The sequence below is a fragment of the Mus musculus genome, chromosome 5, assembly GCF_000001635.26.
Source record: "Mus musculus strain C57BL/6J chromosome 5, GRCm38.p6 C57BL/6J".
NCBI lineage: Eukaryota > Metazoa > Chordata > Mammalia > Rodentia > Muridae > Mus > Mus musculus.
The window spans coordinates 149,167,587-149,193,716 of record NC_000071.6 but is presented as its reverse complement, the minus strand read 5'-3'; the positions used below and the strand labels follow the sequence as shown (position 1 = coordinate 149,193,716).

Here is a 26,130-nt window from a genome sequence, read left to right as displayed (position 1 = left end):
AGTACCTCTATAAACCTAAACTGAAAATAGAGGTAACTAACTCAAGTGTGCCCATCTCCAAAGTATAGTTTCTCTAGTTAAGTTATATCATCAAATCATGTAAGTCCAACATAGTAGCACAGGCCTTTAATGCCCACACTTTACAAGTTCAGTCGTATGGGTCTCTTTGAGCATAAGGCCAGCCTGGTCTAGACAGCAAGTTCCAGGACAGCCATAGCTACACAAAAAAAGTCCCATCTAAAAAAAAGTGGGGAAGGGGCTTTAAGTAAAGAGTAGACTAAATTGCCAGGCATGGTGGCACACACCTTTAATCCCAGCACTTGGGAGGTAGAGGCAGGCGGATTTCTCAGTTCAAGGCCAACCTGGTCTACAGAGTAAGTTCCAGGACAGCCAGTGCGACACAGAGAAACCCTGTCTTGAAAAACAAAATAAACAAAAACAAAAGCAATTAACAAACAAGCAAACAGAAACTTTCAACTATATGAAGAAAGACTGCAAGTGTTATTTGAGAGAGAGATACAACATAACATTAAAAACTGGTAAGGTTTAAAAGCTGGTAAAGTATTTTTAAATAAAAATTTTACCAGGTCCTTTCTATGTATCCTATATGTTCTAAGTTCTATTTTTATTATCCTTACTTATATGTATGTATCTTTGAGTGAATGTGGTGTACATAGATACCCAGATACTAGAAGAGGGTGTCAGATCCCTAGGAGGTGAAAGTCACAGGCAGACAACTGTGAACTACTTAATGTGGGTGCTAGGATTGAACTCAAGTCCTCTGCAAGAACAGTACTTGCTCCTAACCTCTGAGTCATTGCTCTAGTCCCTATATCCTACATCTAAAAAAAGTTCAAGGACTTGCATATTAAATGTCTCATTTAAAACATGCCTTTCAACACCAGTATGGTAGACTTGTGTTCTCCAGATAACTAAAGAGCCATATCTTCCAGTAATTTGTCATAATAGAGTCAAATCAGCCTCATGAAGAACTAAGATTTCCAACTAACTGACTGACTGCACCGAGCTCCTGATCAGCAGTGAGCACTAATGGTTAGTGCTTAGCTGTCCAGCAAACACTTCTTTACACAGCAGAAGGCTTGCCAGGTCAACCCGAAGAACCACAGTACTAAATCAAGCTATTACACCTAGGAAGCTAGCAGGTTCTCAGGTGATTTACCTCACAGCTACGGGCATGTGGCATGCACTGAATTCCCTTCCCATTCACACACTGAACTCCGCCTGAGCACGTCAATTCTTCAGCACACAGAGGAGCTCTGCACTGCTGGCTGTACAGTGAGGTCAGTAATAACCTGCCCTAACCCTAACGCCCTGAGAGTTCCTGACTCTGGCTGAACCTAGGAATGATAACACAGAACAATCAGAGGTGAGCCAGGAGTAGTGGGCTGTGCCTACAATCCAGCATTCAGAGACTGAAGTAGGATTGTAACTTCAGATCAGTTTGAACTATATATGGCCTGTCTCGAAAATTAAAAACAACCTATCTCAAAATATAAGCAAGCAAACTACTGCATATAGAGTTGAGTTCCAGAGTACTCCTTATCATTTAAAAAGGGATGCAGAGCCAGGCGGTGGTGGCACACTCCTTTAATCCCAGCACTTGGGAGGTAGAGGCATTTCTGAGTTTGTGGCCAGTCTGGTCTACAAAGTGAGTTCCAGGACAGCCAGGGCTACAAAGAGAAACCCTGATGCAGAGAACACTGAAAGTGTTAAATCCATGTCTAACAGCCAAAGACTCCCTCCTGAGGGCTGGATTTAAAGATCCTGGCTAAAAAAAATCCAGCTAAATATGAATGTATTGTTCAAAGGTGGGTAGATGCTTTGTCTAGAAAGCTTCCATACCCACACTATTAGGTTAACGGATGCTCCAAATACATCTGTTGCTCTCAATGTGTTGTCCAAATATCCAGATGTGATTCTCAACCTGTGGGCCATGACCCCTTTCAGGTTGTCAAACAACACTTTCACAGGGGTCCCCTAAGATCATCAGAAAACAAATTTTATTATGATTCATAACCATAGCAAAAATTAGTTATGAAATAGCAATGAAAATAAACTTTATGGTTGGGGGTCACCACAACATTAGGAACTGTATTTAAGAGTTGCAGCATTAGGAAGGCTGAGAACCACAGTCCTGGATCAACCCAATCCTTCTCTTGGGCATTAGAGCCTACCCTTTGTTCCAGGGGGAGCCTTAGCCACTTTCCCCTCCCTAACTGGTAGGATCAGCATATATAAAAAAACCCAACTTCTTCCTTCTTGTGCCACAGTTCTCAAATCCAATCGCATCAATCCTAGCCCTTTCCCCTAGCTAGGGAGAGGGTCCTCACTTTCCCAGAGCTCTCCTCATTGACTTTCTGGATACTACCGTCTCTTTCTTGGTTTTATTCCTACCAAACTCACTGATTCTCGGGAGTCTCCTTGATGTCTCTAACCGCTTAGTATTGGCTCACGGTTCAACCGCAGTCATACTTTAACTCACCACTCACACGTATGGTTCAGTTAGCCACTTGTTGTACTCATGACTACCAAATCTTTCTCCAAGCTCAAAGTCTCCACCAGTTAGTTGTATGTAAAGCTCCAACCGATTACTCTGCCTGTCTCGGGTTTATCTGACTTAGTCTGCCACCAAATTTTGTTTTTCCCAACATCCAACTGATGAGGAGGAACATGTGGGAACCACCCTCACTCCCACTCCCATGCTGTTTCCCGGACCTTCAGCAAATCCTGTCATTTTACCTTCAAAGAACTGTTGGCCCTCGATTTCCACAGCTACGTACTTGGGCCTATGATGCTGTGTCTGTACTGAGCATGTACAGACTTCCTTGTCAAATCTCTAAATAATATAGCACGACATTCCATTTACATTGCAGTAGGTGTTATGAATAATCTAGAAATGTTTTGAAGTAATGCTGGAGGATACAGATGGGCCATAATGTAAAAACACTGTTTTCTAGCAGGGACTCAAGTGTCTTGTCTGCAAAGGGACTGTGTAAATGGGATCCATCCATAGGCTGTCACTTTAATTCTATCCCATCTCTCTAGAATACTGCAGCTGCTTTTCCACTAGGCAGGGGGAAAACCAGCTTATTTGCTTTTTGCATTGCTCTCAGGAACTTGCAACGCTTGTAGGCAGATGCTCAGGGGTTTTTCTCTACACAAGCACTCAGTCCTGTAGACACCAACTACCCGTCATATAATTTAACTGGACACCACAAGTGTAAAAGTAACTTTTATTCTCCTGTAGTAATTGTCATCTCTGAGGCTTTCTGCCTCTTATCAGCTAAGCAAGGCCTAGTCCTGGAAACTTCTAGCTTCCATACAATCTTATCTAGTCCTAGAACATTATCAGCTTCAGAGACTTACTGCTGAATAAGCTCAGCCTTTCAGAAACCTCATGTCTTTCTGAACTCTGGCTGATTCAACTGGCTTAAACTCCTCTTCAAGCAGACTGATTGAATCTGGCTTCTCTCAATTTTTTACTGAATTGCTATGCTTGGCCTCAAACTAATTATAGCAACCTTTTGTAATCTTCTGATTCCTTCTCCTTCTCTTGCTCACGCTATCTTTACTGTTACTAGCTTGTTCTCTCTTCAGTCTGTCTCTGTGAAACTCTCCTGGTAACACTGCCTCCTCCTCCCTCTCTGGGCTGCTCTGCTCGCCCTCTCACTCTACTGCACTGCTCTCCACCAACTGGACTCCCTTCTTGGGCTGTCTGCCTCTTCCTTACGTAGCTTCCCTTTCCTTGTGAGAGTGGGCCATATCCTATTTTGTCCTATCTTTCTCTGATTTGTCACTTTTTCCGTGTGCCATTCAATTAGACATCACTTTCAAAACATGGGTGCGTCCTTCTGCAAACTAACTCTACCTTCACTGTCTGGAATTAAAGGTGAGTACTAAGGGTGCATCTGTATTCCAGCCAGAGGGATTAAAGGTGCATACTAAGAAATGAGCCACTCCCTAACTAGACAGAGGTTCAAATACCCTGTTAACACACGTTTCTGAAATGGACACCAAGTAAGCAAATGTCCCTCTAGAAAAGCCACCTAGCAACTCCAGGCACTTGTACCTGATGGACTGGGGACAAACTGCTTCCTATAACCTGAGTGTCAAGATTACCTCAGAGAAGTCAGAAAAATGTGCTCAATGGTATACTCTAGGGACCATAAGAACAACACTGGTAAAGCAATACACAGGGCACGATGTGGGGCAGGAAGGGAGTGGTGTGGCACCTCTGTTCCATCTGGTCACACCAACCTACAAATTCATGGAATACTCCCATTCCTGCAGTGGCTGGTCTGTAGCCCTCCCCCTTTCCTGTGGGTCAGTGGATGAACTTGAGTGCCAAGCGTTTAACCAGTTGGTCTTTCTTGGGCATCCTGAAGCTTCCTAGGAGCACCACCCTAAGTCACCCCCTGGGAAGTCAGAGGATAAATGACTGGACAGCACTATCGCTGAGGAACCATAGCTGATAACTGTCTAAGGAAATGAAGACCAGGACAGCCAGAGCCCTGCGCATCACCTAGTCTGTCAATCTGGAGGCACAGGGATCATAACAGACAAGACACTATGCCCCTCTTTGCCTCCAGCCTCCTCACTTCACCTGGCCTTACTTACTATGTGCCAAGTTGTATATGTGAGGAGAAGGAAAACAACAAAAATGGATCTGGGAGTACTATCTTTGGTTTCTTGGGGAGATGTAAGTGGCTATTTTTTAAATGCCAAATTAATTTGCATGTCTTTTTAATACCACAAACTTCTTATTGTAAAACAAAATAAAAACAAAACCAAACAGGATTATTTTTAGTGCTAAAATTCTTAAAAAGAACTTTTTCAACTTATCCAATGTAAACTGAATGTTTGTGAGAGATCTTATTACTGCTTTTACTTAACAGACTGTGGGCACTAAAAATATAAATTATGGCTAGGCATGGTGGTGCACGCTTTTAATCCCAGCACTTGGGAGGCAGAGGCAGGCAGATCTCTTGAGTTCAAGGCCAGCCTGGTCTACAGAGTGAGTTCCAGGACAGCCAGGGCTATACCCTGTCTTGAAAAAAACAACAACAAAAAAAGATATAAATTACGAAATATTGTCTATGCATTCAAAGTTTATACTCTGAAAAATATAAAACCAATAAAATTTAAATAATGAAGAAAAAGCAGAAGTACACAAAATAATATATATAAAAGCAATATACTAAATAATATTAGTGGTACTTTACCTGAAGATCCTCACACAGAAAGACAGATTCTTGGAAGCTAATGCGGTAAGGTTTTAAGGCACTTAGCTTGCCTTTCGCTCTACAAGCAGGGCAATGCCCGTCTGTTGTGACTTTAGCTGAAGCATAATTCTAAAAGAGAAAAAAGCAAATTAAAAGACATTCCTATGATAGTAAGTTATAAAAGAGTTAAATGGAAGGGTGACCAGAAAAAAAAATGTATAATTTTCCTCTAGAAGATTTCTGCCAAGACTAAACACATTTACTATCTTAAACAGCTATTATCCAAACAACATTAAAATTTGACTTAGCTTCATTCACAAGAAAAAGGAAATATCAACTGCCAAGGAAAATGTATATAGTCCATATTTTCAAAGAATAACAAACCATAAAATCTAGGCATTAGTTTCTAATTTCACATATCAATAACAGAGAGGTAAACAAATTATAATCATCTTTCGCCATTGCTGTAAGATTTCCGTGGAAGACAGAATTTTTTAGGATTTTATTCATAGTATAAAATTTTAAATTTCATTTAAATTTCAAACATAAGAGGAAAATAACCAGTTTTGCACTGAGGCCAAAAATAAGTACACTAACTTTTCCCAAGTACCCCAGCATGGGGAGTGAAGATATCCCTACATCAGTCCCTGGTCCAACCAGTGGCAAACCATTTCCAATCTTCAGAGAATCATCCGTCATTCCGAGTCATTGGCTAATTTATGTCACTTGGAACATGTCAAAATCACTAAGGATTTTTCAATGAACCCTGGAAAAAAAAAGTCAACAGGCAATTAAATAAAAATCCTATTTACTCTAAAAAGAGAGTTTGCAATTTTATAAGACAAGAGATATTAAGTATGTTTGTGAGCTACATGCTCTTGGATAAGTATATCCTAGACTCTAGTCTTCAGAACACCTCCATGTATGTAGATATGTGTAAATGTATGAGAGTGACCACAGGATACAGCTTCCTAACACACAGAACTCTCCCTACAGGTAGCTACTTGTCAGAGCAAGCTAGTCAACTAGGTTGAAGAACCTAAGCTTTCCAGTCTCTATAAAAAACCGTGTCGTTGTTACAATGAGAAAGCACCTAAGTCCTTCAGACCCACTGTTCTACCAGAGAAAGAAAGGACCTTGAACTCTGCTTACCTGTGCCTCCCAAGCACTGGGATTAAAGGCTCATAACCAGCAGAATTTAAAAAGCTACCCACAAAATATTATGTTCTTTATAAATAATCTGTATCAGAACAATAGTATAAGTATTTCTGTAAGACAAATAAATTTCACATGCATGCCTTGAGTGTATTTCCACAGAGCAGACCTATTTCCAAGATCGGAGAGCAAAAAATCATGAGACACAGCTCAATACAAGGGAAAAAAATGGACTTAAATTACAACAAAAGCAGACCTAAAAGACGTTTAAGCAAAGGTAAATTATCATGTAGCTAAGGAGTTGAAACTTCAAGCATAAGTCTTTCCAAAACCTATGGATCTGTAATTCTAGAACAACCACCTTCTGGCTCACAGATCCACTTTTAAAAACTTGTTATGTACTGGGTGAGTGTGGTCCATGTCTTTAACCCTAGCCACTAGGGAGCAAAGGCAGACATCTCGGTGAATTTGAGGCCACCTAGTCTACAGAGAAATCTGCCTCGAAAAACAAAACAAAAAACTAGTTATGCTTTTCTGTCCTGGCTGAAAAGTCTGAAAAGCCTTTCCTGTGAAGAAAACATAGTAATTCCAAAAATATACACACAGTTTGAAAGACATCTGTGCCCACTCAGGAGGAGGACGCAGGTACAAGTTAAGGCCAGCCTCAGCTACAAAGGAACTCAAAGTCTACCTGGGCTGAGAGAGACAGAGAGTCAGAGAGAGAGACAGACACACAAAGAGAGGTCAGTATTAGTGAATCTCAATTTCCAGAAGCTGGAAAAGTAATCACAACTGTTAGCTGGTTCTACTTATAACCTAGAGAATTACAGGGCACAGGAAAGTCAATGTGCTTAAGTGGTAAAAGCCTAGGCTACACACCTGGATTTGTTCTAAGAACAAAATGAAGTTGCGCTGACAAGATACTAACACCTAAGTTACAGTTACCATCTGGTCTACTTTGCTCTGAGGGAAAGAGATGTGTTGCTTCTGTCATTCTGCATTCATTCTCAGAAGAGAAACCTGCAGACTCCTAAAAAGGGTGTTGAGAAAACTTTTTATCTGCCTGAGGGTCTAGGTAACTGTGTGGAATAAGGTTCTTTCTCAATATGGAGGTAAAAATGAGAAACCTTCAAGTCTGCTTTCCTGTCAATAAAGAAGTCAAGGCATATTCGAGCATGGTGGTTGATGCACGCCTTTAAGCCTTTTAATTCCATTGCACAGATCTCTCTCAATAGAACTACTGCAGATTTCTGTGAGTTTCAAGCCAGCCTGTTTCACACAGTGAATTCCAAGCCAGGAAGGTTTATATAGTGAGACCCTGTCTATGGAAGGAAGGAAAGGAGAGGGAGGGAAGGAGAGAAGGAGGGAGGAGACCCATTAAGATGGTAGTAGAAACACTAAACAATATTAAGAAATTCCCCCTCCCCAAAGAATATTCAAGTTTTAAAATACCAGAAGTAGACTCTTGGGGTTTTTCAAGCACTGTATTATACACAAAACCCCGGGGTGGGTCTCAAATTTCAATTTGTCTAGGAATAAATTACCTTCATTATCTTTTCTCCAAGTGTAACTGCTAGCTCCTCCCTGTACAGTATCTAAATTTTGGCATCTTTTGGGTTTCCAAATACAGACTAGAAAGTTTGTGCCGTCTACTCACTCTCATCTCCCATGTTTGCACAGTAGGCGCCATCTAAACTCGTGAACGAGGCTTTGGAAATGTTTCGAACTTGTCTCTCTTTCCATTCATATCACTGTCAAAATGACAGCTCCGCTTCAAACCACCTATTTAATCCAATCTGATTGTAGGAAGTCCGCCCAAACAGCTCAGTACATCCTAAAGATTATGACATGAGCTTATTTCAAGGAGAACAACCAAGGTTTTCCAGTGTTCATCTCCGGCACTTTTCCTCTTACCTACGCCCACCACCGAGCCCCCACCTTCAACGTAGGTAAGTCGCATTCCGGAGACCTTAATGGGAGATATCAGCCCAGAATAGATCCATTTAGCAGCCAATCACGAGAGGGATTTAAATTTAATTCACTGCATGTGTAGAAACTATTACAGGTATTCAAAGGGCCTGGAACCCTTCGGAGCTTTATCTCTCGGCTCTGCATATGAATTTTCAAGGCCAGCAGACTTAAGCCCCAGCGAAGGGATAGGCTTTACAGAGCCCAATACTGCTTGGTACCCAGTCCAGCTTCCCGAATTTGAGACGGATGGGTCCACGCGAACTGAGCTTCAAAAGCCTACCAAGGAAGTCCAAGAGGCGCGGCGTTCCGTTACCCAGCCCATCTCCACGCTCTTCGTGGGGCGGGCACAAACTCTGGTTTCTCTTCAGCGTTTACCTCTTTGAGCCTAACCGGAACCTGAAGACCCAGCCTGCACCTCCATCCTCCACCTTGCCCACCACAACCTCGTTCCTACCCCATCTTTTCAGCGCGCCAACGACCCACCCCGGGCACTCCAGCCGTCCCAATTTCTACTTCCCGAGGGAACTACTGTCTTCCTTACCCTCCCGAAGTACGCTCCTTCTTCGCATACAGTGGACCCGAACTCCTCTTCCAGCTTGAGGTCCCCACCATCTAACCGTAACGTTCAACCCACGTTCCCTCGGACGGCTCCTCCCCCACAGCCCTCTCCGCCAGGAAAGCAACTTCCGCCTGCGAGTCCGCCGCCCAAGAGCTACCCCACAAACACTTTCCTGCGGCAGGCAGCCCTGCTTGAGAGCACGCGGGCAGGGCCGGGGAAGGGGAAGACCAGAGCACTTCCGGCAGGGCTCCGCAGAGGCGTGGCTTGCCCGCCCAGCAGGCGCAGGCGCAGTGGGAACTGCGGCGACAGGGCGGGGCCCCTCGCTACAGAGCCTGCAAAGTGTGAGTCGGGAGGACGGGGGAGGGGGAGGGGGAGGGAGCTGGAGGGGGTGGGGCAGGCTTGGTTCTGGAAGCTGCTGGAAAGCGCTGGAGTGGCGGAGGTGACGCCAGAGGCTAGGGGGCGGGGCGTGATTAAAATTAGTGCGCGGCCTTCAGCGGAGGGATTACGCGGCAGAGGAAGGAGAGGTCGCTGGGCGGCTGCCTGCCTGGCGCGCAGGCGCAGTGATGGGCCTCCCTGGCGGGCCGTCATGGCGGACGCCACGACGGGCTCCCATAGTTGGTTCTTTTCGGCCCGCGCGCCACCACCCTACGTGTTCACAAACGGTTACCACACACGGAGCTGCCCCTCCCTTCTTCCCCAAACCCATCCTTGGAGGCCACTTTTTCTTTCTTCCCTCTCTGATCTGCTCACGGTAAGGGGGGTAGCGAAAGACGAGCACTTGACCCGGGGTGGCACTGAGCAGCCGACCCGCGCATCTCAGCAGCCGCCCTGCCTCCTTGAACTTCAGAGAGGGGAGAGCTCAGTTGCTAAGTTTTAAGAACTGCCTTCGTAGAAAGGTCATGTGGTGTCAGGGAGGTCATGACTGATCGCGTCCATGAGGACATCCTATTCTTGGAGTCCTTTGCATAGACTGTTTCCGTGGCCTGGGACTACAATTTGGGATTTTTTCTGGACCTTACAGGAATCATGACTGGCATTTTGGATTGCGGTCCTGTAGGGTTTCATTAGTGGTCTTAAACGACCATGTTCTGGCAGAATACTGATAATTTTGGTAGCGTGCAATGGGGGAAACAAGTCCGCTGTAGGAAGAAATTATTCAATAAAAGAATTTCAGTTTGTGGTACTTAGGAATGGAAATCGCTGAGCGTTCCAACAGAGACTTTGTTAGGGTTTTTTTTCTCCTCTCTCATGACGAAAATAGACTGGTTAGGTTTTGCTTTTTTTTAATTTTATTTATCTTTGCATTTACACTACATACTGTACTGGTATATTTGTTGTAAGATCAAACAAGTAAGATTTCTTTTTGTATGGATTATGAGGTTTTTGAGAAAGTATTTCTTCCTGAGAGAGTAGCCAAGATTAATAGGATTGTTTTCTTATTCAACATGCTATTTCCATTTTTAGAGTGGAGTACACTTCCCCTCCCAATAAACACTTGCTGAATGTCAGCTCATAAATTGAATGATCTAGTTGGTTCAGTTAAAATGTAACCCGACTTTTGAGGTGTAAAGCAACATCCACAAACAACTAGAATAAAAATAAAAATGGATTATTGCTGTCTTTAATGAAAAATTTATTAAAACAAAATTTTTGGCCAGAAAAACTTAATAGTGACAAACAAAATGAAGATGGAATATGGCGGGTCGGGGAGGGGGGGGGAGAAAATTCCCAATTTACTTCAGGTTAATAATAGTCCCCAGCTGAGAAGATACCATGTACTTCTGTGTATTCTTTCCACAGTATGCAGAGTGCCTGTTTTTATATACATTGGTCCCATAGAGAGTATAGTTAACCTCAGTAAACTAAAGTAGGTTTATCTATTTCCACTTAGAAATTCATATTCAATAAATGGAAGCTTTTATTTAACTAATAATTAATTAAGCTGCAATAGGAATACAGTGCTCTGCAGATCATTTTGTGAGCTCTTGTTCTTTTTTTCTGTTGTATTCCTTAACTGAAAACAAACCTTTAGCACCAACCTGGGATATAAATGCTACCTCTAAGCCAGGTATGGTGGACACCTCTGTAAGCCCAGCACTCAGGAGGACCTTGGGTGGAAGCCAGCTTGGGCTATATAACAAATGAGTGCTTAGAGTTGAGACTTGTCCTAAAATCAAACCCTGCGGTGGTTGTGTATTCTGGTCTCATTGACAATTTACTGGACTGCAGAAACGACTTCCATCAGTAAGTTATTCTCCCTGCAGTAATGAGGGCCTGAACTGGAAGCCCCAGCACTTTGATAAAGCTTGGCCCAACTGTATGCATCTGTTATCCCAGGCTGGGGGAGGTGCAGATCTGTGGATCCCAGGGGCTCACTAGCCACTCAGCCTGGCTGAATCTGTGAGCCCCAGATTCAGTTAGAGACCCTGTCTCAAAAAGTAAGCCGAGAGAAAGGAAGACCGTTAGCATCCACCTCTGTCCTTCACCTGTGCACCATGTACCCGGGCAGCCTGACTTTCCAGAGTACAGTCTATAATCCCTTTACTAAATCTTATCTTCAGAAAGCTGGAAAAACCAAAAGCTCTTTGGTAGTAAAAACTGGTGCAAACCAATGAGATACGTGAGCTTTCTCCTGTGTATTTCATTGAAACAACATTAATAGGTTTGATTGCTGTGTGCTGCTGTTGGCCGCTGGCATAAGGGGTTTTCTATAATGGTTGAGTTTATAACTTCCCTCCTCTTTGTTTTGCCAGTACTGGGAAATGAATCCGGACATCACACCCGTGCTGGGCAAGTACTGTACCATTTCCCCAGATCTTTTTTTTTTTTTTTTTTTTTTTTTTTAATTTGAGAAACTGTTTTACAAAGTTTCCTTGGCTGGCCTTGAACTCACTGTGTAGGCCAAGTCAACCTAGAATTGGTGTATTCATGCCTCAGTCTCTCGAGTGAGATTTTAGTTACTGTTCTACCAGGCCCCACTATAATAACCTTTTAAGTCTCCAACTCTTAGGTGTTAGTAAAAGAATTATCGGCCTATATTTATATTTGGCAAGTTCTCTCGTACAAGGCATTTGTTTAAAAAAATTAATTCGAGGCATTATTTGTTGTCAATGAGTTCAAGTGAGTTAACTATGGGGAACATTCTACTCGTGTACAATTATTGGGATGTGCAGAGCTTATCCATTAGGCCAAAGGTTGTAGTCGTTGTCCCAAGGTATTGTTTTGTTCTCTTAGAACTTTTAAGTAAACTTACATGATATCTCATAATGCATCCACACTTACCTGGTTCTTTTCCCCAAACGAGCAGATAAAATATGAGTCACAGAGTAGATACTGGAGTATCTGGTATCTAATTCTGTCTCTGGCTGTGTACTTTATACAGGTTGTTTAAATTTGGTGCCCTGAGAACATCTATACAGTGACAAGTTTGGAGCAGATAAATAGCTCGAGGAAAGTCCCTTATAGTTGTGATGTCACCTGCAGATACTTTCTTGAGACTACCACTAAGGACATTGTCCATCTCAACCTACACTGCCTTCTTGCTGGTCAAAAGTCACTGCTTAAATTGAGTAGTACATAGCTCAGACTTGGCACAATGAGTCTTCATGCTATACCTGTCTCTCAGTCACCCTGCCTAGGATCAATAGAAGCTGAGGGGGCGGTGCATGCATATAGAGGCAAGTAAAGTGCTATTAGGATGTGGCTTGTGTCCTGCCTTTTAATGAGAGTGTTGCATAGTATGCCCCTGTTTGCCTTACATGTTCACTTGTCTCAGAGGTGGCTTTCTGTCACGGTGTCAGTCCGCTTCGGATTTATTTGGGTTGCTTAGGTTTCTTTCAGAATCTGTCTTGGTTACTTGTCTTGTTGCTGTAACAAAAATGCCCTGATAATGGCAATGCAGGGAAGAATGGGTTTATTGTGACTCACAGTTTAAGGTTAGTACATCTCCTGGGGACGTCACTGCAGCAGGGGCTTGAAGTCGCTGGTCACAGTCCTGCACCGTCAAGAAGCAAAGAGCTAAGTAGATAGATTAAAGTGGAATAAAAATGTAAAGCATTGTACAATAAATGATATACTCATCATTTCTCACACATGTGAATCTCTGTGTGTCCTAAACAGTAGCATAGCTACTTCTGTCTGCCATGGCTCATACATGCCCTGTGCCTGCGTCATGAGAGTGGGAGAGTGGTGTTAATATCATACCTGACTCTAAACAAAATTGATTAATCACATCACCTGAGTGGCATCATCATTTGAAACCAGAGGAACAAAGAGCTGTGTTGAGGGACCTCTACCCAGACAACTTACATATCTTTGAACATCGCAGTCGTGCAGCACAGCAAGAGTGGCGGTGAGCGTGTGACGGTGAGCGTGTGGCGGTGAGCGTGTGGCGGTGAGCGTGTGGCGGTGAGCGTGTGACGGTGAGCGTGCAGGGTGGAGATGAGTTAGCAGCAGACCGTGGCTTTCGAGAGCATGCTCAGCAAATGCTATTTAAACTGAATTTTTCTTTTAATGGTCTTGCTCTACATGTGTAGTTGGATTTAGAAGGCAACTTCTTCGTGCTGCTACTTTATTAAAGATTTATTTTTTATTTTAATTATGTGTGTGTTGGTGCAGATGCCTGAGGACTGGAGAGGTTTTGGATTCCCTGGGGCTGGAATACCAGGGAGTTACCGGAAGTTGTAAAGCAGCTCATGTGGGTGTTAGGAACTGACCTGTTATCCTCTGCCAAAGCCACCTCTCCTGAGCATTCCCGCTCTGAGACAGAAAACTAAGCCAGAAGGAAACAGTGTATCTAAGTTTGTACATTAAACTGTCAGACCTGAGGCTGAAGGCTGCATCCTCTAACTTCCAATCCGGAGCTTTTTATTTTTTTTCAGCCTACTACCCACCCCCAAAGCTGAGCTGAGTGTGTAGCTCCCTCCCATTGTCAGAGTGCTAAGAGCTTAGACTGAACCAGCCTGGCCTTCAGAAATGAGCCCTGCATACTTCAGTGAGAAAACAGCATACTATAGGACTTTGAGTAAGGCCTGAACGTAATCATGCAGCATGCTGATTAGCAATCAGGAGTTCTCTACATTAAAAAAAAAAAAAATTAAACTCATATAGAGAAACACTTTCTTAATTGGGACATAGTTGTCACTTCAAGATGAATTTATCAGTCAGAAATACTGGACTGAATTTAGGGCTTTTTAGAAATAGATTGTCTTACTCTCCAAGAGTTCATGCCATCATTTGGTTTAGCCAGGAAATTTAAATCAGGAAATTGCCAAGAAAAAATATGAAAAAAAAAATAAACAAAGTAAAATTGAAACTTACCATAAAATCAATTTGACTATTTTAGCTAGGTTGGTAATAAACAAATAGCAAGATCATAGTTTAGTCTTATGACTAGACTCTAACTTCCTATAATCTGGGCGCTAGTAATTGTTTAATGAATGATTTAAAACAAAACTAGAATGGGAAGAAATTGTCTTTTATATATATAAAGTAATTTTAAATTATTGACTTTAAGTTATTAGCATCTTTACTGTGTGATTCCCAGAACTGTTTCACGAGTCAGCATTGGACTGTGGAGCTGGAAAGATGGCTTTAAAAACCCTTAGGTTTTAAATCTGGCCTGCTTTTCAGTGGCGTACTCCAGCTTCTTTACTCGTGCTGTGCCACCGCGTGCTCTAAGTAGTGCAGACTCCTCTCTTAGACTACGAGAGAGGCGGGGATGCATCGGCTGGGAGACACAGCCTGCCTTCACCTGGCACTTACTCCAGACCAAGTACTAAACTTCTCCAAGGCTCAATTTCATCTAGAAAATGAAGATATCTACCAGTCCCACTTCTGTCATCTAGCTAGTATTGTAATCTCAGGAAAATTATTTCACACCTCTGAGCCCAGGTTTCCCATATAAAAAATAAACTTATCTTAAATAAGATAACACGTAAAGAAGCAGATGGCAGTTAGGAAGCTCTCAGGATACATGGCAGTCTTTCCTCATCCTCCACACTCTACAGGTCCTTTAAGGGTTGTTAGTTCTATCATTGAACTTTCCTCGGCTAGGTCTGCAGTCTCTCGGCCACGGTTCACTTGCCCATGTATGACAAATGGGTCCTCAAATTATTGTGGGTCAGCTTTATATTTGGGGACTTGTTAAAGCCATAACTGTGTCCTCTCCTGACCCCAGGGTTTGGATGAGTTCTGAGCATCTGTAATTTTTTTCTCTTCGAGTTTCCTAATGCTTGCCAAAGGTCCTGGTTTTCCACCTATCCATTAATAAACGTGTTCTTACTGTTTGCTGTGTGAGTCTCATTGTATAGCCCTTCAGAGATGCTATAAATTCCATGGGCCAAGAACATGGCTATCCCCTACAGGTGCAGGAGGCCAGAGAGCAGTCCTCAACAAATACTTGTTTAGAAGCCGCTTAAGACTACTTCTCTTTTTCTTCCTCTGCATACATTTGGATCCAATTACATTAGTTAAGATAAATGTAAGTTGACACACACACCCTCCCGAAAAAGTTTTTTTTAGAAAATGTGGCTGAGGTTGGCAACAGCAATGAGTTGATTGACACCACACTTCAGAAACAGGCCGATTTCAGTCATTCTCAAGAGGACTCCAAGAACATAGCTTATCCCATACAGTTACAGGATGCTAGAGAGCGGCCCTCACCAAATGACTCCCTTCAGTCTTCCAGAGCCGAGAAAACAGAGTAAAGAGCTGAGCCACTGAGTTCCCTCTACCAAGCTTGGCTAAGACAGTTCACCCTTCTCTAGGAAAGTTCAGATGAGAAAAGTTCATGTCGGCATGGATATTAACATGTGCAGTATTAAAGGCTTTTTCTGCACTCTGCATATACACAGTACAGCAGCTCAGTCTAATGCAGGTATAGATCAGATTAAGATACCTCATGACTGTTAGCTCAGCCATGGTTCATCCTGTCTGTTAGCTGTTAGGAAGTATTCATTTGTGGTCAGTCATAGTTATCCTAGGCTTTATAGCATGAGAAATCAGTCCTCTCTCCTCACTGTTCCTGGTAATGGGTCTTATTAAAGGCATTACATCCGAATATTATCTTTTTTTTTTTTTTTTTTTTTTTGGTTTTTCAAGACAGGGTTTCTCTGTCCTGGAACTCACTCTGTAGACCAGGCTGATCTCGAACTCAGAAATCCGCCTGCCTCTGCCTCCCAAGTGCTGGGATTAAAGGCGTGTGCCACCACGCCTGGCTATCATTTTAAAAATTAAGAGTTAGATAGTTGGGGCTGGAGAAATGGCTCAGTAGTTAAGAGCACTGGCCAGTCTTGCAGAAGGGCCACTTAGCTCCTCACAGCCATCTGTAACTCCACTTCCAACAGAACTGATGCCCTTTTCTAGGCCTCTATAGACACAGCATGCAAATGATGCACAAACATACATGCAGACAAAACACTCAAACACTCATAGCCATAAAATAAAAAATATCTTACTGTGTTTCAAAACCTTATACCGTCTTGAAACACCCCCCCCAAAACAAAACAAAACAAACAAACAAACAAAAAACAAAACAAAAAAAGTATACAACTTGAGGTAAGTGAAGCGTATTCTGGAGGTATCTTCTGCGGCTAGCAGATGACTTCCAAGTAGCCTAAAACAAATACACTGGTTACGTGGCTTCTGATAGAGGCATCTGGAAGTGGACAGCTCTAGTTCAGTCTTCTGTGGATCTTCAGAAAGGCTACTTTTGTGTCCTTCCACCATGGCACCTGAATTCTCTCTAGAGAGCAAATGATCTGAGAGATGGGCAGAAAGCATAGCTCCTTTTGAAACCTTGCCTCAGAAGCAGTACATCATCCCTTGCTGTATTCTGTAGATTAAACCACTCTCCCTTGTTAGAGTGTGGGAGGGACCTCTTAAAGGTATGAATACCAGGAGGCAGGATTCAGTGTGGGCTGGCAGCCACAATTATATTGCATGTTTTATACTTGAAAGAACAAGTAATTCAATATCTCATTATAAGCTTATTAAAATATTGATGGCAGTTTCCTGCAATAATTATATTTTGTATATATTACATATGGTAATGTAGTTGAGAAGTAAGTTGACAGTGTTTGTCTACAGGATAGCTTCCGGTCTAGCTGAGTGTCTAAATCTGTAACATACATTCCACCAATATCCTACTCAGTTTGCATGGTCTTCTAGACAAGTGTGGAAGTTCAGGTGAAGATAGCTACAATATTTTTAGTACAAATTAATAATTATGGTCTCCCTAAGAGGTTCCCCATAAAGTTTGAGTCCCGGGCTCTGATTTATTCAGGTAAGGGTCTTTTGTTTTGTTGGATTCTCTATGGTTTTTTTCAGTAGTGACCGGAATGAGGTGTATGAATGTAGCTGGCTAATGGAGGTCCTTCACCTTACTTAAATTGTCCTTAGGCCGAAAGGCATTGAAAGGGTCTGTGGTTTGATTAAAATTCAAATGTCAGACCATTAAAGAAGTCCAAGTTAGTGAAATAAAATAGGTAAGAACATAACTCACTTTGATATAGAACATTAAATAATTTTAGGTTTTGTAATACAGAAAAAAAAAGAATCCCCATATAATGTGAGAGCAAACTTGGAACATTCATTTACCCTCCATTTTTGTAGCCTAAGGACAACTAACAGTGCAAAATGTTCTTGTGACCAAAAATAAGCATTGCTGATCCCCCTGGCATTGCCTCCAGAGGCTGAGTGCAGGCCTGTACTCCAGCACTCTGCAGATGGAGGTAAGAGGATCCCTAGACCAAGGCTTGGCCTGAAGGACAAGACTATTGAACGAGCAGTAATGGAAACCCAGACACTTACTGTAGTCGGTGTTTGCGTGTTTGCGTCTGCACGCAATCTGCTCACTGCACAGTAGAATGCAGAGTAGACAGCAGACTTAGCCCACTTGCATATGCTAATTTCCAGTCACATAGGCAGCTCTGACAAGCCCCGTTCACCTGCAGGTATTAGGAGGGCCTAGCTGGTAATCAAGAAAGAACTTTTGGGAAATTATTTTACTTTCTAAGTGTGATTTGTTGTGATTAATCCATAAAATGTTGCTTGGTTTCATGCTGATTGGATTTAAGATGACATCTCTTACAACAAGTTCGTCTGGTAAACGAGAGGTGGGAGCGTCTACCGTATGCTGTGAATGCAGAGCACATAACCCTAGGATTTTTCTCACTGGAATCTTCTGAGCTACTAGACAGTGCTTACATCTAAGAAACAAAATGAAACAAAACCAAACAGAATAAGTTAAGGTTTTTCTGAAAAGAAAAGGGCAAAGTGATACAGAAAAGTTCAGAAATTGCAACTTTAGAATAGTGTGCCAAAAGCAGTAAGTCTATTCACTACTTTAAAAAACTCTTTCCAGAGTAGAATAAGTTCAGCTGTATGTATAACAATGAATCGCTCTGATTCCATTCTATAGGAAAGGTCAGAGATTAAAGGAAAAACCACTGCAGGGACTTTGCTTATACCTGGTTTGCATAATATATTAGGAAGCAGGGAGGTGGTAGCACACACACCTTTAATCCCAGCATTTAGGAAGCAGAGGCAGAGGCAGGCGAATCTCTGTGAATCTGCAGAAACCCTGTCTTAAAAAAAAAAAAAAAAAAAAAAAAAAAAAAGGCAAAGCAAAATACATTAGGAAAACATGAATATGCCCCCTTACAGAATATAACACAGAATACATTTTAATTTTTGTAGATGTGCTAATGGTGGTTATGCTTTTGTAATAGTGGACTAGGCTTAGGATATCCAAAGGGTGCTTACAGGAAAGCTATCTTCAGATAGTGTACACATACACCTAAGTACATATGGTACAGCAGCTATGACATTCAGGTGAGCGCTGGACCTATGTCAGGGTGGCTATGTCTTCTTTCAACTTCCCTGTAGGATCGAATATAGTAAAACTTGGGGAGAAAAAAAAATAAACTTGTTTTGTAGCTATACAAGAAAAGGCTTCAAGATAATATGGCACTGTTTAGAGTCCCTGCGACCCCTCCTGCTGTCAGGTGGTTTGGATGGACTTCAGTCAGGACAGCCATTTCCATATCAGCGCGAACTTCCCTGTTGCTAGGTCTAGGAGTGACTTTCCAGTCCTGGGTTCCCTTGATCCCTGAGCGGCAGTAGCATGGCTGACAGTTCTCTTGGGTGCTTCCTTCTTCTCGGCTTCTTTCTGTCTTCTGCTGGTCCTCTTCCTTAAGCATCAGAATGCCTCTGACATGAATTCTGAGCTTCCGTGAAGAATCTTATCCTATCCTAAAGCTTTAAATATGCATTTGGGATGGGCATGATAGCGCACACCTTTGGTCCCAGCACTCGGGAGGCAGAGGCAGGTGGATTTCTGAGTTCAAGGCCATCCTGGTCTGCAGAGTGAGATCCAGGACAGCCAGGACTACACAGAGAAACCCTGTCTTGTTGGAATACAAAAACCAACCAAAGTTGTACATACATACATACATACATACATATATACATATTATATATAATGTATACTTGTGTGTGTGTGTGTGTGTATTCTTTTCCAAAGCACCTCTGCTGATTCCTCCTCTTCCTTCCTTTGCAGAAGCTTGAAACCAGGGCCTTGTTCATGCTAGGCAAGCTCATCCTCTAAGCTGTATCCATGTCTGCCAGCCCACGCCTGTTAATCCTGCCTCTGTCCCATCACAGATTAGAGCAGAGTTTCTCAGCTTCAACTCTGTTGGCGTTGGGGCCAGTAATGTGGGCAGGACCTGTCCTGTGCAGTGTGTTGAATGCCCCAGCCATTTGGTGCAAAGGGCAACTTGCCCCCACACTTATAACTCTTCCAGCATGTTCTCTGAAGGCAAAAATGCCCTGAGCTGCAGACCACTGAGTGAGATACAGTGCTCCACTTTCCTTACCTTTCATTCATTCCTAATACAACAACTGTTCCATCGTACAAAACGAAGCAGGTCTAGAACATTCCTGTGCCTTACTGACTCAGGAGGATCAATCTGTAATGCCTACAAACACTTCCCTCACCAGTACACAACATGCACACACACAGCACACACATACTTACACACATGCATGAAGCATACAGATATATGTAGACACAAAACACACACACAAATGGACAGTAGTCTTTTTCGTCTCGTACAAATCCTTTCCCACTACTACATGGGCACCACCCCACTGTGACCTTCACGTTTCCCGTGTTGTCCCTCACCACTTCTCATGTTGAATAGTTTTATACTGTTAAGAAACTGTTAGTTTCTAAGTGACTACAGTGATTCCTAACCCAGTCTGAGAATATCAAGAAAGGCTTAGCACCCATCTCCAAGATTCTGTAGTAATCCCCAGAGGAAAGGATTGCTTACATACAATCAGTCTGATAGTGCAGAGGGGAGGAGGGTATTAACCAAGCAAAGAGAAGAGGAAACAGTAGATCTGCTTTGGAATTGACTCTCCAGTCCTTCTAGGGAGAGAGTCTCCTGCCAAGTAGCTATGAGAGGACAGGCATATGGACAGTAAATATAGATGTGAGAATATCCATTAAATAAGCAGAAATAGGAGAACACTTTGCATATCAGAACTGAAAGAAACCCCTGAAATTCCATCTGCTACGCAGGTACAAGAGAGAAGGGTGTATGGAAAATGAAAAAGATGGAGCCTGCTGGTTGTTTCTCTAGGGCAAGAAATCCTAAAAGGGCTGAGGAGGTTGCTCAGCAGTTTGGAGCACTGCCTGCTCTTGCAGAGGGTCTGGGTCCATTTCCCAGTACCTACATGGTGGCTCACAGCCACTTATAACTCCAGTTCCAGGGGATCCAACACCCTTTTCTGGCCTCTGAGATTAAACACACATTTGATATATACATACATGTAGGCAAAACAGAGAGAGAGAGAAAGAGAGAGAGAGAGCACACACATGAAGTCACTTGGTCACCTGTGCTAAAGTACTAAAGAGACAAAGAGACTCCCTTCTGCTAGTCTGTTTTCTGCTACGTAACTTCTTCCTCAGGGATTATTAAATTGTTGATTATACCAAACAAATGAAGCTGCCAGCTACGCGTACTCAGTTCTGTCCTAAAGCTGTTTCAGTTTTTATGCTGTAGGAAAAAATAGTTTTCATAATTGGAGGTCCTTGGAGAAAAAAACTTACAAAGGATTAGGAAGTGTTTTCCCTCCTTCTTTGCTCTTAATTTGGGGTTTCGTATGAATGGGCTTGTCGCTAACTGTGGTGGCCATCTGTAGTGCAACAACCCTCCCCAAACTGTTGTGGCTAAAAACACGCTTTGTCATGGCCCCGTGGGAGACTGGCAAGTTGTCCTCACAACTTGTTCATGAAACAAATCCATCTCAGTCAGCTCTCGGCCTGGAGCAGAGTGAACCGGATGAGGCTGTGTGAACCTGCAGGGCGTCAATCAGCGGGTTCCTCCTCACTCTGCCTCTCCCTAGCCTCTCCTGCCTCTCTCTGTTCGCGCTCCTGGGTTAGCTGATGCTCTCCTGGGTTGGTTCATGTTCTCCTGGGTTGGTTCAAGCTCTCCTGGGTTGGTTCATGCTCTCCTGGGTTGGTTCATGCTCTCCTGGGTTGGTTCAAGCTCTCCTGGGTTGGTTCAAGCTCTCCTGGGTTGGTTCAAGCTCTCCTGGGTTGGTTCAAGCTCTCCTGGGTTGGTTCATGCTCTCCTGGGGTGGCTCAAGCTCTCCTGGGTTGGTTCAAGCTCTCCTGGGTTGGTTCATGCTCTCCTGGGTTGGTTCATGCTCTCCTGGGTTGGTTCAAGCTCTCCTGGGTTGGTTCAAGCTCTCCTGGGTTGGTTCAAGCTCTCCTGGGTTGGTTCAATCTCTCCTGGGTTGGTTCAAGCTCTCCTGGGTTGGTTCAAGCTCTCCTGGGTTGGTTCAAGCTCTCCTGGGTTGGTTCAAGCTCTCCTGGGTTGGTTCAATCTCTCCTGGGTTGGTTCAAGCTCTCCTGGGTTGGTTCAATCTCTCCTGGGTTGGTTCAAGCTCTCCTGGGTTGGTTCAAGCTCTCCTGGGTTGGTTCAAGCTCTCCTGGGTTGGTTCAATCTCTCCTGGGTTGGTTCATGCTCTCCTGGGTTGGTTCATGCTCTCCTGGGTTGGTTCAATCTCTCCTGGGTTGGTTCAAGCTCTCCTGGGTTGGTTCATGCTCTCCTGGGTTGGTTCAAGCTCTCCTGGGTTGGTTCAATCTCTCCTGGGTTGGTTCAAGCTCTCCTGGGTTGGTTCAATCTCTCCTGGGTTGGTTCAAGCTCTCCTGGGTTGGGTTGGGTTTTATTTTTTGTTGTTGTTGTTTGTGGTGCTTGGAATTGACCCTACGGCCTCATGCTGTAGGCAAACATTCTATTTCTGAGCCAGATTTGCAGCCCCTCCCAGGGCTTTAAAATGTGGCAGCAGGAATGAATGTCCCAAGAGGGCAAAGGTAAAAGCTCCGAGACCTTGGAGCCTTGCCTGAAACACATCAGTTCTGCTGTAGTCTACTGCACTGTGGTGATTACAGGTTTACCCCTTACACCTCACAATGATCTGTGCAAAGTAGGTCCCTTAGGCTTGCCGCCTCGCCTTGGAACTTCAGGCCCCAGCTGTGGCCCTTCTCCATACTTACCCTGCTGTTTGATCAGCAGGACTTGGCAGATGATGTAAATCTCCGGATGTTAATCACCTTTTGAGATGTGAAGAGGCAGCATGGGGTGCAGGGGCTCCTGAGAGCCATTTGCATAGACGTGCCTCTCAGTGAAGTCTAAAGGAAAACTGGGAGAGTTGCTAGCTTCAGGATTGTGTCCAGGTAACTCCTGGCCTTTAGAGCACACTAGGCTCATTCCTCAGATTGGAATGCTGAGGAGAGAGCCTGAGGGCTAACTAACCTCCAAGCTTGGGGGCCGGCTGAGTTGGATGTGGAGGGATGTCTGTGTTCATGTGACCCCAGGGCTACAAATGGCTTTTGTGTTACACACAGAGGCCGTAGGACAACTTTGGTTTGTAGGCACCATCTGCAGAGGAACCAGGAGACTCAGACTTTTTAGTGACTTTCATTAAAAATAATAAATTTGAGTATTTGAAGTATATAAATGAAACAAAAATTATTATATATCTTAACAGATATATAGTAGAATCAGGAAAATTGGACAAGTTTTATTTGCTTATTTTTTTTGTTGTTGTTTTACTTAGAAATGATTTAAAACCTTCAAGTTTGAAAAATCATGTTGGGGGCTTCTGGAAAGATGGCTCAGTGGCTAAGAGCACTGGCTGCTCTTCCAGTGGACCGGGTCCAACATGGGAGCTCACACCTGTCTATAACATCAACTCCAGGGACCTTCTGACACCTTCACATGGACGTACATGCAGGCAAAACACAATGAATGTAAAATACAAATAATTTTTTAAAAAATAAGAAGGAAAGGAAAACATGCAAACACCACCATACACCTTTTACCCAGATTCCCGCATCATTCAGGATTGTGCTGGTTGCCTTATGCCATAGGCTTGTGAGTACACTTGCTTGCTCTTTCAGTCATCTGAGCATAATTCAATATATTATATCCTCATCCCCCTAAATTCTTGGATGTGCCATCCGAGACAACCTCAGCATTCAATACTGAACCTTCACTTTCTGTTATCCGGCTGTCTTAGTCAGGGTTTCTATTTTGTTTCTATTCCTGCACAGACATCATGACCAAGAAGCAAGTTGGGGAGGAAAGGGTTTATTCAGCTTACACTTCCACATTGCTGTTCATCAGCAAAGGAAGTCAGGACTGGAACTCAAGCAGGTCAGGAAGCAGGAGCTGTTGCAGAGGCCATGGAGGGATGTTACTTGCTGGCTTGTGCCTCATGGCTTGCTCAGCTTGCTTTCTTATAGAACCCAAGACCACCAACCCAGGGATGGCCCCACCCACCTCCCCCCTTGACCACTAATTGAGAAAATGCCTTACAGCTGGATCTCATGGAGGCATTTCCCCAACTGAAGCTCCTTTCTCTGTGATAACTCCAGTTTGTGTCAAGTTGACACACAAAACCAGCCAGTACACCAGCTTTGCCAGCAAACCCAGGAATGACCTTTGGGCCATCTTCCTTCTTCCTTCTAGCGCAGGCTCCTGTGTGGGGTCCTTTCCCTAAGATGTTCTAGACTGTGTCCACCGCCTCTCTATGACTTCATGTCCTGTTATTTTTAGAACAAGGACATACTTTCCCCCCTTTTAAATATAATTTGGGTTTGTTTCCTTGCAACTAGGTTAGAATTATATGATCTAAAAAAAATTCCTCTAAATGTTCTAAAAATGTGAAAATAGTATCCTATCTAGAAGACCAATTTAAATAAAATTCAGGTCAAGCAAAGTTAAGAAAATTAGTACAAGTTGAAATGAGAAATAGAAATGTGCTATAGATCAACTTCCAAAAAATATTTAGAATGCAGTGATTTTTCACTCTTTCGAATTATTATAGATGTTTGATTCAGCACCTGAATTTAAAAAAATCACGGAAATTCTTGGCATTTAAGTGACCTTAACTGGCTCTATTTAGCTTCATCATGAACTCTTTCTTCCCAGAAAGCCATGAGTACCTTCCTGAGAAAACAGTAGGAGGTTTTCTTCCAACTTTGGCTGAACATATTCAACAAACAAAAGTTCGTATTATCTGCCAGACACTGGGGTGGGCACCGGGAATACAGAGGAGAATACAACAGACTCTGTATTCCACAGTATACAGTAAACGGCAGTCAGAGAGGCGGACGTGCCACGGAACACAGGCGTTTCCACTGGGATGCTCTGCAGCTACGCTGTTGGGGAAATGGCCTAAATGCATTCCCAGCCAAAGAAGGCTATCCCCATGGCTGCTATAAGAGGAACATCCATCTGTAAGAAAAATGTGGACCTGGCATTTTTCCTGGTCTGGTGCATTAAAAATGACTAAACCACACCGAGTGCTTTTTAGTGTGGCAGTCTTTCTAAGAGATGGTGTGGTGTGATGGATTCCCCCAAGGTCTGGAAGGGCTGAGCTTTTGCTTCTTTTGTACTGTATGATCTGCCCAGGGATTCACTTTTTAAAAAGAAATAGCAGTGAATTTGAGTTTGTCTATTTGTTTATTCATCTTCCCCAACAGTGTCCCGGATTAGTGTATAAATATTATTTTAAGATAGGAAACAGTTTTAATTGCATTTTTTATTTATTTTTTTGTGTGTGTGCATGTTTGAAGGTGAGAGGACAGCTTGCTGGAGCTGATCCACTCTTTCCACCATGTTGGTCCTGGTGATCAAACTTAAGTTGTCAGGCTTGGTTGCTGACACTGAGCCATCTCTCTGGTCTAGAAAAAAACTGAAATCTGAGTACCAGGCAACTTTTAGAAAGAGAGAGAGGGAGAGAGATTGAAGATTTACTAACTTGATGTGAATGAGTCTTTGCCTGCACATGTGTATATATACAATTTGCACAAGCCTGAACCCACAGGGCCTGAAGAGGGGTTCAGATCTCTAGAACTGATGGTCCTGAGTCTCCATGGTGGTGCTAGGAACTGAACCCTGGCCCCCTGCAAGAGCAGCAGAAGCTCTCAAGCACAAGCCACCTCTCCAGCCATCCTCTGATGCTTGGATGATGCTTGGAGTCTTTATTCTAGACTTTCCCATGTGGCAGGGTCTTAACAGAGGTCATTTCATCCGTGGTCTAAGGAGCCCTCGATCACTCATGAGTCTGACTCCTGCTGGGACTATCACTGGCTTTTTGCAAACACTAAACCTTAGGCTGGGGTTAAGATACTGATAATATGCTGAGAAGAACACAACCACAATCTATGTGTTTCTGTAAACATAGCATCACATCCCCAAATGAGTATAGAATAACTATCTAGTTAATCTTCAAATAAAATTGTACTGGCTAGAAAGATTGATATGTTTCATAGCATTCTCAATGTAAGAATGAAGAAAATGTAATAGTGACCTGTCTAGACCTCATGTTGTATATTTCATTTTTGCTTCTTCTTCTTTTTTTTTTTTTTTTTTTTAAGACAGGGTCTTACTATGAATCCCTGCCTGGCCTGGAACTTGCTATGTAGACCAAGCTGAACTCAAACTCATGGACTCCACCTTCCTCTACCCCACTAAGTGTCGGGGTTAAAGATGTCAACTATTCTCTTAACACAGTAACTAGATCTAAATACATCACCTGAACAAATCAGCTTTGATTTTTTTTTTGTTTTTGTTTTTTTTTCTTTTGTTTTTTTTTTTTTTGTTTGTTTGTTTTTTGTTT

General features: G+C 43.1%; 1 protein-coding gene and 1 long non-coding RNA gene across 10 annotated transcripts in view; one reads left to right on the top strand and one right to left on the bottom strand.

The window, feature by feature from the left end:
* Uspl1 (ubiquitin specific peptidase like 1) overlaps window positions 1-9,157 on the bottom strand; it is a 30,875-nt gene extending 21,718 nt beyond the window's left edge. For 4 of the 9 annotated variants that reach the window (NM_001115149.1, NM_001013378.2, NM_001359956.1 and 1 more), the window contains exons 1-3: window positions 8,911-9,157; window positions 5,841-6,009; window positions 5,244-5,372 (exon numbers count right to left, since the gene is read on the bottom strand). In NM_001115149.1, the coding sequence (NP_001108621.1) occupies window positions 5,244-5,372; window positions 5,841-5,942 (231 nt within the window). In that variant the 5' untranslated portion in view covers window positions 5,943-6,009; window positions 8,911-9,157. Of the gene's footprint in view, window positions 1-5,243; window positions 5,373-5,840; window positions 6,010-8,055; window positions 8,233-8,910 lie in introns of all 9 variants that reach the window. The other 5 variants (NM_001115153.1, NM_001359957.1, NM_001115150.1 and 2 more) reach the window with 3 other exon arrangements.
* Window positions 9,158-11,680: 2,523 nt separating this feature from the next.
* Mm2pr (macrophage M2 polarization regulator) overlaps window positions 11,681-26,130 on the top strand; it is a 62,472-nt gene continuing 48,022 nt past the window's right edge. The window contains exon 1 of the long non-coding RNA NR_015478.2: window positions 11,681-11,722. This is a non-coding gene — a long non-coding RNA (macrophage M2 polarization regulator). The remainder of the gene's footprint in view (window positions 11,723-26,130) is intronic.